This window comes from Canis lupus, chromosome 7, assembly GCF_011100685.1.
Source record: "Canis lupus familiaris isolate Mischka breed German Shepherd chromosome 7, alternate assembly UU_Cfam_GSD_1.0, whole genome shotgun sequence".
Classification (NCBI taxonomy): Eukaryota; Metazoa; Chordata; class Mammalia; order Carnivora; family Canidae; genus Canis; species Canis lupus.
The window spans coordinates 72,760,550-72,773,995 of record NC_049228.1 but is presented as its reverse complement, the minus strand read 5'-3'; the positions used below and the strand labels follow the sequence as shown (position 1 = coordinate 72,773,995).

Sequence of the window (13,446 nt, the reverse complement as noted above, 5' to 3'; positions counted from 1 at the left end):
AGGAGTAGGAGGAGAAAATGAATTCAAGAAATGTTGAGGGACACCTGAGTGGCTCAATTAAGCATTTGACTCTTGATTTTTGGCTCAGGTCATGCATGATCTCAGGGTTGTGAGATTGAGCCCTGCATTGGGCTCTGCGCTGACTGTGAAGCCTGCTGAAGATTTTCTCTCTTCCTCTCTCTCTCTCTCTGTCCTCCCCCCTGCTTCTCTCTCTCTCTCTCTCAAAAAAAAAACAAAAAACAAATAAATAAATAAATAAATAAAATCTTAAAAAAAGAAATGTTGAGTAGATTAAAAATGAGCAAAACCTGGTGATAGAGTGTATGGAGTGATGTAAAGGATGAAATGATGCTAACTCCCAGGTCTCTGGCTACATACAGCAAAGTCAGGGCACCATTAGCCCAAAAGGTGTCTTTTTTTGAATCAGAAAAAGATGCATTTTTCTGACTGGCACCTCTTAAATGGAGGCAGGGAGAGTGGCATGTGTGCAGAGCCCAGAATGGATTTTGGCTTCCACTTGCCCATTGGCTTGGTGATCTTGTGCAGTGTCTAGTGTGAAGAATTGTCAAGGGGCAGATGGAGACAGACAAGTGACTGGTCCTATCATTAATGCAAATAGGGAGAGAGAGTGTAACTGGGAGGCACTGAGAGGGGCAATGATGAGCTCAGTTGTGAATGTGTTCAGTTTGTCATATCTAGGGTCATTGTGTAGGTGGATGTATCAGGGAAGAAGTTTGGGTATATGATTCTAAAACACTGGGAACTATGATGATTGAGGTCTGCTAAACTTTTTTTTTTTAAGTTACATATCAGTCTTAGTTAAAATTATTCCAAGTGAATTATAGCTCCAGTGGTACTCATGTAATGCTAGGGGCAAGTTCTCTAAAATGGTTAACTTGCCTATCAAAAGTTTATTCCAAATAACTTTTCAAAGAATATCTACTATTAATGTATTCATTTATTTTTTTTAAATTTTAATTGAAGTATATTTGACATATATTAGTTTCAGGAATATAACAGAGATTTGACAATGATATGCATTATGAAATGATCACCACAGTAAGTGAAGTTACCATCTGTCACCATACATTATTATAATATTATTGATCTTATTTCCTATGCTGCAGTTTCATCCCTAGGACATATTTGTTTCAGAACTGGAAGTTTAAGCCTCTTAATCCCCTTCACTTGTTTTACTTTTCCTCCTACCTCCGTCCCTTCTGGCAACCACCAGCTTTTTCTCTGTATCTGTGAATTTATTTGTTTCTTCATTTGTTTTGTTTTTTAGATTCCAGATATAAGTGAATCCTATACTATTTGTCTTCTATCCAACTTATTTAGTTTATATAATATCCTCTAGGTTCATCCATGTTGTCTTGAATGCCAGGAATTCATTCGTTTTTTGGTTGAGTATTATTACATTGTGTATATTTACACACACACACACATACATATATATCACATCTTCTTTATTCGTCTGTTGATGGACACTTAGGTTGCTTCCATATTTTGGCTTTTGTGACTAATGCTGCAATAAACACAGGGGTGCATGTATCCTTTTGAATTAATGTTTTTTTGGAGGGTAGTATATATGCCCAAAAGTGGAGTTACTGATTTGTAAGGTATCTCTATTTTTAATTTTTTGAGGAGTTGCCAGACTGTTTTTCATAGTGGCTGCACCAGTTTGCATTCCCACCAACAGTGCAAGAGTGTTGGTTCTCTTTTCTCTGTATCCTTGACAACACTTGTTATTTATTGACTTTTTAAAAAAATAGGCTCTACACCCAGCGTGGAGCCCAACTGGGGCTTGAACTCATGACCTCAAGATCAAGACCTGAGCTGAGATCTAGACTTGATGTTTCACTGACTGAACCACCCAGCCGCTCCTTTTATTGACTTTTTGATATTACTTTGACAGATGTGAGGTGATAATCTCATTGTGGCTTTATTTTGCATTTCTCTGATGACTAGTAATGTTGAGAATCTTTTCCTGTGTCTGTTAGCCATCTGTATATCTCCTTTGGGAAAATGTCTGTTCAAGACTTCTCCCCATTTTTAATTGGATTCTTTGTTTTCATGTTGTTGAGTTTGCATGAATTATTTTTTTGAAGATTTATTTATTATAGAGGGGGTTAGGGTCAGAGGGAAAAGGAAAGAGAGAGAATCTCCAGCAGACTCCCTGCTGAGCACGGGCCTGATGTGAGATTTAATCTCATGACCCCCAAAGGTCATGACCTGAATTGAAACAGTTGGATGCTCAACTGACTGAGTCCCTCTTGTGACCCAGATTCTTTTTATATTTTAGATATTAACCTGTCATCAGATAAATCATTTGAAAAATATCTTCTCCCATTCAGTGGGTTACCTTTTTGTTTTGTTGATGGTTTCCTTTGCTGTGCAAAATCTTTTTAGCTTTGTGTAGTCCTATTTGTTTATTTTTGCTTTTGTTTCTCTTGCATGAGGAGACAGATTCACAAAAACAATACTAAGGTTGATGTCCAAGAGATTACTGCCTCCATTTCCTTTTAGGAGTTCTATTGTTTTATGTTTTACATTTAGGTCTTTGATTTATTTTGAGTTGATTTTGTGTGTGTGTGTGTGTGTGTGTGTGTGTGTGTGGTGTGTGTGTATAGCACATGAAAGTGGTCCATTTTCATTCTTTATTCTTTTGAATGTAGCTGCTCCACTTTTCTCAATACAATATATTGAAGAGACTATCTTTTCGCCATTGTACTATATTTTTGCCTTCTTTGTCATATATTAATTCACTAGGTAAGTTTGGACTTATTTCTGGGCTCTCTATTCTCTTCTGTTGCTCTGTGCATCTGTTTTTGTGTCAGTATTGTATTGTTTACATAGCTTTGTAATATAGCTTCAAAACTGAGATTGTGATATTTCCAGCTTTGTTCTTCTTTTTCAAGATTGCTTTAGTTATTCAGAGTCTTTTGTGGTTTTAAATAAATTTTAGGATTATTTGTCCTAATTTCAGTGAAAAATTTGGCATTTTGATGGGAATTGCATTGAATATATAGATTACTTTTGATAGTATGGACATATTAACAGTATTAATGTTTCTAATCCATGAGCATAGAATATCTTTATATTTATTTGTTTCATCTTCAGTGTTTTCATCAGTTGTCTTATATTTTTTAGAGTACAGGTCTTTCAACTCCTTGGATTAGATATTTTCCTAGGTATTTTATTATTTTGATGCAGTTTTAAATGAGATTATTTTTATAATTTTTTTCTGCTACTTTTTTTTCATAGTGCATAGAAATACAGCATATTTCTAGGTGTGAAGTTTGTATCCTGTGACTTTACTGAATTCATTTATTAATTCTGACAGTTTTCTAGTGGAATCTTTAGGATTTTTATAAAGTTGTTCCTTAAAGAATGTGGGGATTAGGGGCACCAATCCCAGTGTAGTTGAAAATTTGCATATAGCCTTCAACCCACCAAAAAACTTAACTACTAAGAGTATGTTATTGAACAGAAGACTTACTGATAATATAAACAGCCAATTAACCTATGTTGCATATGTTATTTGTGTTATATACTGTATTTTTACATATTTTATAGTAAAGTAAGCTAGAGAAAAGGAAATGTTATTAAGAAAATCATAAAGAGGAGAAAATACATTTACAGTACTGTACTGTATTTATATAAGTGAACCTATGTAGTTCAAACCTGTGTTTTTATTCTTCATATTGTTAATGTGGTGTGTCATGGTGATTGATCTGCAGATGTTGAACCATTCTTTTATCCCTCGAATAAAACCCACTTAATCATGATTTGTGATCCTTTTTATATGTTGAATTCAGTTTGCTAATATTTTTTGAAGATTTTTTGCATCTATTTTATCAGGGATAATGGCCTGTAATTTTCTTTTTTTGTGTTATCTTTGTCTGCTTTTGGTATGAGGGTAATACTGGCCTCACAGCATGAATGTGAAAGAGTTTCTTCCTCTTCTATTATTTTGGGATAGTTTAACTCTTCTTTACATGTTTAGTAGAACTTATATGTGAATCCAACTGGTCCATCTGGTTGGGAGTTTTTGATTATTGATTTAATTTTGTTACTAGTCCATTACTATGTATTAGCATACTGAAGAATGGTCCATGATAAATTGGATTGGTAAAATTTTTTATTTTCTCTCTTTCAGATTGCTGTGCTATGCTGTGTATGATAAAAGTCCTTTCACCAAGCATACCTTTGCCTTGACACTTGTGGACAGTCAGACCATGTGAGTATCTGAATAGGTAGATAGCAGTGAATCTGAATTAGTTAAGCTAAGCAAAAAAAAACCCAACTCCCCAGACACAAAATGCCAAAAGTATTGTGATAGACCAAAAAAATAGTATCTCTTTTCTTTGTGATAATAAATTCTAGATGAGGCGGAAAACTCCTCTCTTTCCCCATTAATGTATTATTATAGTGGGGAACTATAAAAGCAACAGTGAAATTTTTACCTGAGTTCATTTTTCAGGGTATTTATAGCAACCAGTTAGAAGAAGTTTAATGAAAACATTTTTAGGGTTTGTTTTTGTTATTCTAGTGGTGCAAAACTCCTGAACTTTTTTATGTGGCACTATTTTTTTAAATAAATTACTTTTTTTTTTAATAAATTACTTTTTTATTGGTGTTCAATTTACCAACATACAGAATAACACCCAGTGCTCATCCCTTCAAGTGTCCCCCTCAGTGCCCATCACCCACTCACCCCCACCCCCCACCCTCCTCCCCTTCCATCACTCCTAGTTCGTTTCCCAGAGTTAGGAGTCTTTATGTTCTGTCTCCCTTTCTGATATTTCCCACACATTTCTTCTCCCTTCCCTTATATTCCCTTTCACTATTATTTATATTCCCCAAATGAATGAGAACATACACTGTTTGTCCTTCTCCGATTGACTTACTTCACTCAGCATAATGTGGCACTATTTTACAGAAAAACACTGCTAAGGAGTGCTAAAGTGGCAATGAAACAGCCTAACAGAAAGAGGAAGCTTAATATGGATTCCAAAGAGCATTTGAATCAGGATGGATGCTTGGTAAGGTGTCAATTCCTGGGTTCTTCCTTCTAGTTTGTGCTCACTGTGGGAATTCATAATGTAATTATATAGGTTTTGTAACCACAACAGAGGTGTTTCCTCAGTGACTAGGAGCTGAAACTCTGGTTGAGTTTTGTATACAAAGGTATAGAATATAAATGTTATTAAAACCTGATAACATTTTTAAAGGGTAATCTCCATTTTAAAATAAAAGGAGAAAAACTTTAAAAAATAAAGTGAAAGGAGACTTTTTCTTTTTTTTTTTTTTTTTTTTTTTTTTTTTAATATTTTTTTCTTTATTTATTTATGATAGTCACACAGAGAGAGAAAGAGAGAGAGAGAGGCAGAGGGAGAAGCAGGCTCCATGCACCGGGAGCCCGATGTGGGATTCGATCCCGGATCTCCAGGATCGCGCCCTGGGCCAAAGGCAGGCGCCAAACCGCTGCGCCACCCAGGGATCCCGACTTTTTCTTTTTAATTTAAAAATTTTAATGTGTATCTTTGAACACGTTTACATGTGGATGTATTTTAAGTATAGCATATTGCATACATGTAAATCAATTTATTGTGCTATGTATACCTCACATGACATGGTAATTAATACAATTATATCTTACGATATTCTGTGACTGGCCAGTGTTTTCCAAGATTTTATGCTTGTATTTACAAACACAGTGCATAGCTATGATAAGATAATAACTTTTGTGAAAAATACTCAAGAGATTTATCTTTCATGATAAATAACTTAGTACTTAAGGTTTTATCAAATAAAATTTCTTAAATAATCTCCTTTTCTTTTAATTCCCCCCAAATATACCACACACAATTTATGTCCTATTAAAAAGAGGTATTTCTCGAACTGAAGGTAATTATTTAGTGAATAATCTGAGAAAAAAACCCTAAAAGAGAAAAAAAATTTAACCTGCCCTCCCAAAATCAGTTATCTAACAGTTGTTTAGAGACTTAATCTGATGTGGAGACAGACTAAAAGGTTAAGAGTAGTTATTACTAAATGATTGTTTATAGGTGCTTTTTTTATTTAGACAATATATTTTTAGAAGATTTTATTTATTTATTCATGAGAGACACAGAGAGAGGTGGAGACATAGAGGAGAAGCAGGCTCCCTGCAGAGAGCCCGGTGCGGGACTTGATCCCAGGACTCTGGGATCAGGCCCTGAGCTGAGGGCAGATGTGCAACCACTGAGCCACTCAGGTGTCCCCAGGTGCTTTTTTTATATTGTCTTTTCTATTCAAATATTTTACCATTAACATGTGTTACTTTTTGAACTAGAGATAAAGCTATGTATATGTATATAGGAAAATGCCAGAAAGTAAATCCATCAAGTATTAGTCCTGGTACATCTTAGTGGTAGTTTTAGAGACTAACCTACCTCCTACCTTCCTTTCTTTTTAAAGATTTACTTATTTGAGAGAGAAGGTGCACATGCACATGTGAGCAGGGGTAAGATGAAGGGGCATGGAGAGAGAGAATCCTCAGGCAGACTCTGCTCATTGTGGAGCCTGACAGGGGGCTCAATCTCAGGCCCCTGAGATCATGACTTGAGCTGAAATCAGGAGTTGGCCACTTAACTGACTGAACCACCCAGGTGCCCCCAAAAGACTTTTCTACTGTAATGATAGAGATAATTGATCATTATCAAGTGAGGGACAGAGACTGTAAACTGGAGGACATTGTGTCTATCAGGGTTCTCCAGAGAAACAGAACCAATGGGAGTAGTTGACAGTACTATCATAATCCCTGTTCACAGTCTTGGTCCCTACTTGATGATGATGAATTAAATGTTTATGTATATGGATAAGTTTATTTTAAGGAATTGATTCAAACAATTCTGGGGGCTGACAGGTCTGAAATCTGTAGGGCAGGTTGGCAGGCTGGAGACTCAGAAGAGAGTTGATGTTGCAGCCTCGAGTTCAGAGGCATTCTGGAGGCAAAATTTGCTCTTCCTCAGAGAGGTCATATTTTTCCTCTGAAGGCCTTCAGCTGGCTGGATGAGCCTGCCCCACTCTGGAGGGTAACGTGCTTTACTCAGTCTACTATTTGACTGTTAATCACATCTAAGAAATACTCAGTGACACCTTGACACCTAGAGTGTATAATATGCATCTTGCTTCTAGTTTACATGTGCTCTTTCCTGTGGCAATTTTTTGTATTCCTACAAATTTTAAGGTCGCAGAAGTGACCAGGAGACCTTCACAGTGACTGTTTTGGTGATAGTGGGCCATTAGAGCATTCTCATTAGTGACCTTCTCATAGGCCATCAACATGTATTAGGGTATGGGTTTTGGGGTCTTTGTGTGGGTTGTGGTTATATATTTACATATTGCAGTTGGTGAAGTGACACAATGTCATACAGTCCTTGATTTGATGTCAGATTTGGTATGGTTTGATTTACTCCTAGCATTAAATAAGACATGTGAAATGATGATCTACACAGTTAGTTTTAAGATGTTAAGTGTAGGTCTCTGTCCAATTACAGAACTGTATCCTTAGGATCAGCCTCCTTGGGAGGTGAGGTGGTTAATGTGGGCCCAAGGTCCAGTTCCCCCTGAGCCAGATTGGCTTCATCTCAGTTCTATGAGACTTGATTGCTCTAATTGTTCCTCTAAGGAGTTCCTTACACCAGACTTAAGAAGACCTGCACCTGTCTCAACTTAATGTGAGGATGCTATTTTTCTCAGCATTTTTGGTTTGTTGTGTCATGCCCTCTGAGGAGACAAGGTATTTGATGTGTTCACAATTGTTTTGAGATAGGTGTTCTTTAGCCATGGTCTCTAGAACAGCAGCATCAGCATCACCTGGGGGTTTGCTAGAATTTCTTGGGCTTTCTTTACTCCAGACCTACTGGATCAGATATACTGGGGTGAGGCTCAGCAGTCTGTATTTTATCATGCCTTGAGGTGATTATGGTACACGGTCATGTTTGAGAACCATTGTCCGAGGAAACAGCGAGACACATCTTATCTACTAATTGTCCTATACTTAATCAGTATTGGCTGCTGCATATTTCTGACATTTTTAGTTTAATATTTGAGACCACCTCTCCTGTCCAAACATATTTGCAACCTTTTCTCAGTATCATTCCTGTCAAGCTGCTGAAGTTATTACTGTCCCTTTTCAGCACTTCCATTATCTTGCCCTACAACATGAATATTCAGTCTTTGGTCTTTTCTATATTGGCACAAATCAAGTTTTATCTTGAAGCCTACTTTGGTTTCCAACTTGATTTCAGTGATTTTTATAATTATCTCCTTTCCATATTAGGATTTTCCCATTTTTGGATCCCAGAAGTGCTCAGCACTTATATAGGTGCTGTTTAAGTATGGCATCTTGCATGGCTGGGTTTCCACAAACATCTGTTGAATGATGTTCCTAGTGTTTAATGGCATCTCCAGGCCAAGTGGACTTCTTTGATCATAGTAAGATAATGACATTTCAAAGGGCTGTATTAGCGACATGAGTTTTGAGGTGTTTGGGACACGTAATTGTTTTAAAGAATATTCATATAGGATAATAGGAAAGATGTGCCTTAGGGGCTCATTATCAGTTACAGTGTTCACTTTAATTAGATATATTTAATAGTTTAATACAGTAAGCTGATTTATATCTGTGTCTACATTCACTGTGGAGAGAAAGGGGTTCAGTCATGCTTGAGTTTGATTACTAAAATCATGTTTGAAATTTGCTTGAAATATCACTAACAATATTTATTTTCTGTGTTACCCAAATGATATTACAAGTGACATTTCCAGTCAACTAAGCAAAATAGCATCGCTAGATTAAGTACATTAAACATATAACTGATGAACTGTTGGATACTTTCTAAACCTCTGCTTTTGAGGTAGTAATTTCGTATCTTCAATATCTGGTAATTTCCAGATGCTGATAATAATATCTGTCAGTGAATGTCTTCTTATATTGAAATTTTCTATGTATTTCTTCATAGAACTTCAAAAGCATTTCGTGATATTTTTCAATATACAGGCACATAGTTTTAAAAAATACTACAAATAGTACAAAAATAAGAAGTAAATTCTCTACTGTACCCACTCAAACACATGCTAAACCCCCAAATCTTTTTTTTTTTAAGAAGGAGAGAAAGAGAGAGCAGGGGAGGGGCAGAAGGAGAAGGGGAGAGAGGATCTTAAGTGGGTCCATACCCAGTGCAGAGCCTGACATGGGACTCAGTTTCAGGACCTTGAGTCATGATTTGAGCTGAAATCAAGAATTGAATGCTTAACTGACTAAGCCACCCAGGTGCCCCACCCCAGTTTTTTTTAAAGATGTGACCACTGTTTATTTTTTCTTGCGTATCTATCTAGATTGGAATCAGAAGCAAAAAAAAAAAAAAAAAAAAAAAAAAGGAAGCTAAAAAACGCAAACCCTTTCTGCACACATACATACATAATACATACTACATGCATACATGTATCCCAAATGGGCTCATACTCTTTCCAATATGGTATCTTGCTTTTTTTTTTTTTTTTTTTTTTTGGCACCTAAGCCTGTCTTGGAGATGCATGCAGATATTGTCACTGTGTTCAGTGGTGCTTAGTATTCTACTCTGTGAAGGTACCATAATTCCTTTACACAGTACCTTTCTCTAAACATTTAGATAATTTTTAGTTTTTGTTGTTATCTGCTGTGTTAAAACCAAACGTTCTTTTTTTTTCTGTATTTATTTATTTATTTATTTTAATTTATTTTTTATTGGTGTTCAATTTACTAACATACAGAATAACCCCCAGTGCCGTCACCCATTCACTCCCACCCCCCGCCCTCCTCCCCTTCTACCACCCCTAGTTCGTTTCCCAGAGTTAGCAGTCTTTACGTTCTGTCTCCCTTTCTGATATTTCCCACACATTTCTTCTCCCTTCCCTTATATTCCCTTTCACTATTATTTATATTCCCCAAATGAATGAGAACAAACGTTCTTATTCATATATTTTGGTATGCTTTTGTCGTTGATTCACAGATAAAATCTTATCAAGAGACTTTTCATACTAAAGACTTACATACATTTAAAATCTTGGTAAGGTTTTTGTATCATCTTCCAGAGGGGTCACCCCAGTATATAGTCTCTCTCACACCATCTGTAAGAGGACTTCCTATACTTAGGTTTTATTACACATCTTATGCCTTTGGTTATGGAGAATTGTTATGTGGACGAGCTTCATTTACCATGTCAGTTCATGGGCTGCTGCAGGTTGAAGAGAGGAGTTTACCTGTCTCTGTTAGATTCTTTAACATGGGAAGTTTTTCATGCAGCCAATACAAAGACAAGTTTCCTTTTTATTGTCATTTGTTATTTTCCACTCACTACTGTTAGAATTGACTGGCAAAGTGCAGGTACTTTATAATTGAGCTTTTTTTTTTTTCCAATGCAATTTCATAGGTGTTTGGTGTGCATGTGGGTGTTATGGGCATGAAACCCCAAATCACATGTAGGCTGTAAAATTTCAGATCTCCTACATAAAAATGCAAGATTGACAAATAAAAAAAGGAAATTTTATTTAACTATATAAGAATAAAGTAATTTATGTATGTGAAATACCTGATACTGATAAATATTGGTTCCCATTCTTCCTTTTCCTCTGAAGCTCTTAAAATCTGTGAAATCTGTATCTGATTAGTGAAGTCCAAACTTTGAGAAATAGAAATAGGAGACATTATTTATTCTCTAAAGGATCTGAATATATCTGAAAAAAATATTCTTGTCAAATAGAAAAGAACTAACTTATATAGAGTAATGTGAGACAATTAAATGCTTATGCACATTCATGCTCATTGATACATTCAGCCTTCAGAGAAAAGTACAATCACTAGGGGCTCAAGTCTTGGCTTTGAAGGAAGAGGAATATCTAAGATGGCTGTATTTAATGCTTTATTTAGTGTATTTAACAAATACAGTTTATCTAATGCATATTTAATGCTGTTGTAACAAATGGTTCTTAAGTCCAACCTGGTAAAATAAATCCAACCTAGTAAAATGCAATATGAGAGAATACAACTTCTTTGTGTTTTAAGATCTGGGTGCTATCTAGGTAACTAACCTTGAGAAATAAGGAAGTTGAAGGGTCAGAGGAAGGAATCAGCATAAGCAAAGATATGGGGTTGGAAACAAATATGATATATATGATAAATGATGGGATCATAATGACTTGTCTGACTGAGCAGATGTTGGTAATGGCAGTTTTGTAGAATGTGTGTTAGGCTGGATATCACAATATTTGGATTTTAGTCTTTGGCTGGGGTGGTGATTAGCTCAATGACCAAGGACAAGTCCTTCACCAGACTGGCCTCAGTTTCTTTATTTATAGAACAAGAGTCTTAGATTAAAAGATGGTAAGGGTCCTTTCCATTTCAGTGAATCTAAGCTTGGTACATGATAACATAGTAAGATGGCAAGCATAGATGTGAGCCGCTGAGCCAAGAGGATCTTGACTGCAGAGCAGAAGAAGTTGTACTTGGTCTTGTGTCTACTGAACTTGATATACTGGTAGGAGGGAGCCATGGTTGGCTTTGACTTAGGCATAGTATAATGAAATATTTTGTAATATCCTTAAATAGATACTGAGAAAATATTTAGGGTAGGATTATATGTTTCTTAATCTTCAGTAGTACTTATTTTTTTTTATCAGTTTTTTGCCCTGTACATGACTGGTATACCAGTTTGCATCAGCCCATTGAATTCATTTATATATGGGAGAACCATAAAATGGAGATGTTTGTAAAGCTATTTTAGATTTTTTCCCTTTTATTTTTGTGAAAGTCTTAGCCAATATTGTTTTAAAATATACCTGGGATTTTGTTTTTATTCAGGTGAAGTGAGGCTAACAGATCTATAGATGACTTCCATTGGAAAAAAAAAAAGGTTTATCACTCACATTTCCCAAGGGGGGAGCACACCACACTATGCAGCATCATATCAGGAAGCACCAGTCTCTTCAGGGACAGAAAGGGTGAGGGGAAAAACGTGAGCAAGAGCCTTAGTTGTATTTTTTACAGAAAGGAATGGATGCGGAGGAGAATCAGGAAACTATGGGGGTTTAGGATTGGCTGGTCTGAATAATTTCTGTAGTTTCTGGCTCAGGGGCTGTCTCTATTGTCTGGTACCTGGCCCTGGGATGATTTAGGGCTGTAGGAAATGTAGGAACCTGATAAATAGGGGTGAGGGAGATAAGGACTCAGTGATTGGCATGATCACGGGCAAATTGTTTGCTCTCTCTAGGAATTAGTTCCCCTATTCACAAGCCTCCAGAATGTCAAAGTATTATAAAATATGGAAAATAAAAAACATGATTAGTAGAAATACTAGAGAGAGATTTTCATTCAGAGATTAGCTATATTATTGGATATTTGAATTGAATGAGATCATTTCCTTCTCTGTCTGAATCTGAATTCCAGTAGAGCAATGGAAAGTAATCCTTTCCTGTTTTTTCGTTTTTTTTCATCTGAAAGGCTAATTTCATTTGTCTTCAATTTGTCACCCACAGTGAATCAGAGAAAAAGAGAATTTGAAAAGTAAACTTGAGACAGCAAGTGAAATTCAAATGCTGGTTTAACACTGGAGTTACCAAATGTTTCAGTGTTCCATAGTCTGTGACACCAGTAGGTATCACCCGCTATTCTCATGGATGAGGAACAATAAGTGCTGGGTCATCTTCCTGTGCTCCAGAGACTGGTCTGAGGGTGAGAGAGGAAGGGGCAGTCTCTGGCAGTTTCAGGGTGAGGGCTTGAAATTGTTAATCACAGATCAGTGGGTGAAAATCCTTTGTTTTACTTCTTTGATTGGAATTCATAGATAAGGAAATATAGACATTGATTAATTAGAAAAATCATTATAACTTGTAGTAAAAGTATATGATGCATCCAGGTCCTTCAGGAGGTAACAGAACATGCAGCCTTATTGGTTATTTTCCCATCTTATAATCCTTTCTTCCAAAATAATGCATTTGAAATTGGCAAATGGAAATGTACCATAGCAAAGCCTTTTTTAATGTTCCTTGAACCACACTATCTCCCCTTTTTCAGAATGCTGGGTTTTTTTTTCCCTAAAGCTTTATTTTCAATTTTCAAAACTAAAGTTTGAAACCTGAGAAATCACAGTAATGGTTTTATTTTTCTCAGTTCATACTTATTTCCTTAAGTGTTCTGTCTGGGAAGATAACGAAAAGTGCTAGTTTTTCTTTTCCTTTTTTTTTTTTTAATTAGCTGTCTATTCATTAATAGCAATGTGGATTTATTACCTTCATGAAATAATTAATTAGCTCAGACAGAAGCAAAGAGTTTTAAAGCTAGCAGGAGTCTTGGAACATTTAGTCCAATTGCTTTATTTTATAGACAAGAGAAATTAGGTACAGATAATATATGTCATG

The 13,446-nt window shown here is 36.0% G+C and overlaps 1 protein-coding gene across 12 annotated transcripts in view; it reads left to right on the top strand.

The window, feature by feature from the left end:
- The window catches only part of L3MBTL4 (L3MBTL histone methyl-lysine binding protein 4), a 499,515-nt gene that overhangs the window by 115,735 nt on the left and 370,334 nt on the right, over positions 1-13,446 (top strand). For 11 of the 12 annotated variants that reach the window (XM_038543799.1, XM_038543800.1, XM_038543805.1 and 8 more), the window contains 2 exons: positions 4,163-4,243; positions 4,946-5,048. In XM_038543799.1, coding sequence (XP_038399727.1) covers positions 4,977-5,048 — 72 coding nt within the window. In that variant the 5' untranslated portion in view covers positions 4,163-4,243; positions 4,946-4,976. Of the gene's footprint in view, positions 1-4,162; positions 4,244-4,945; positions 5,049-13,446 lie in introns of those variants that run through there. The other variant, XM_038543808.1, reaches the window with a different exon arrangement.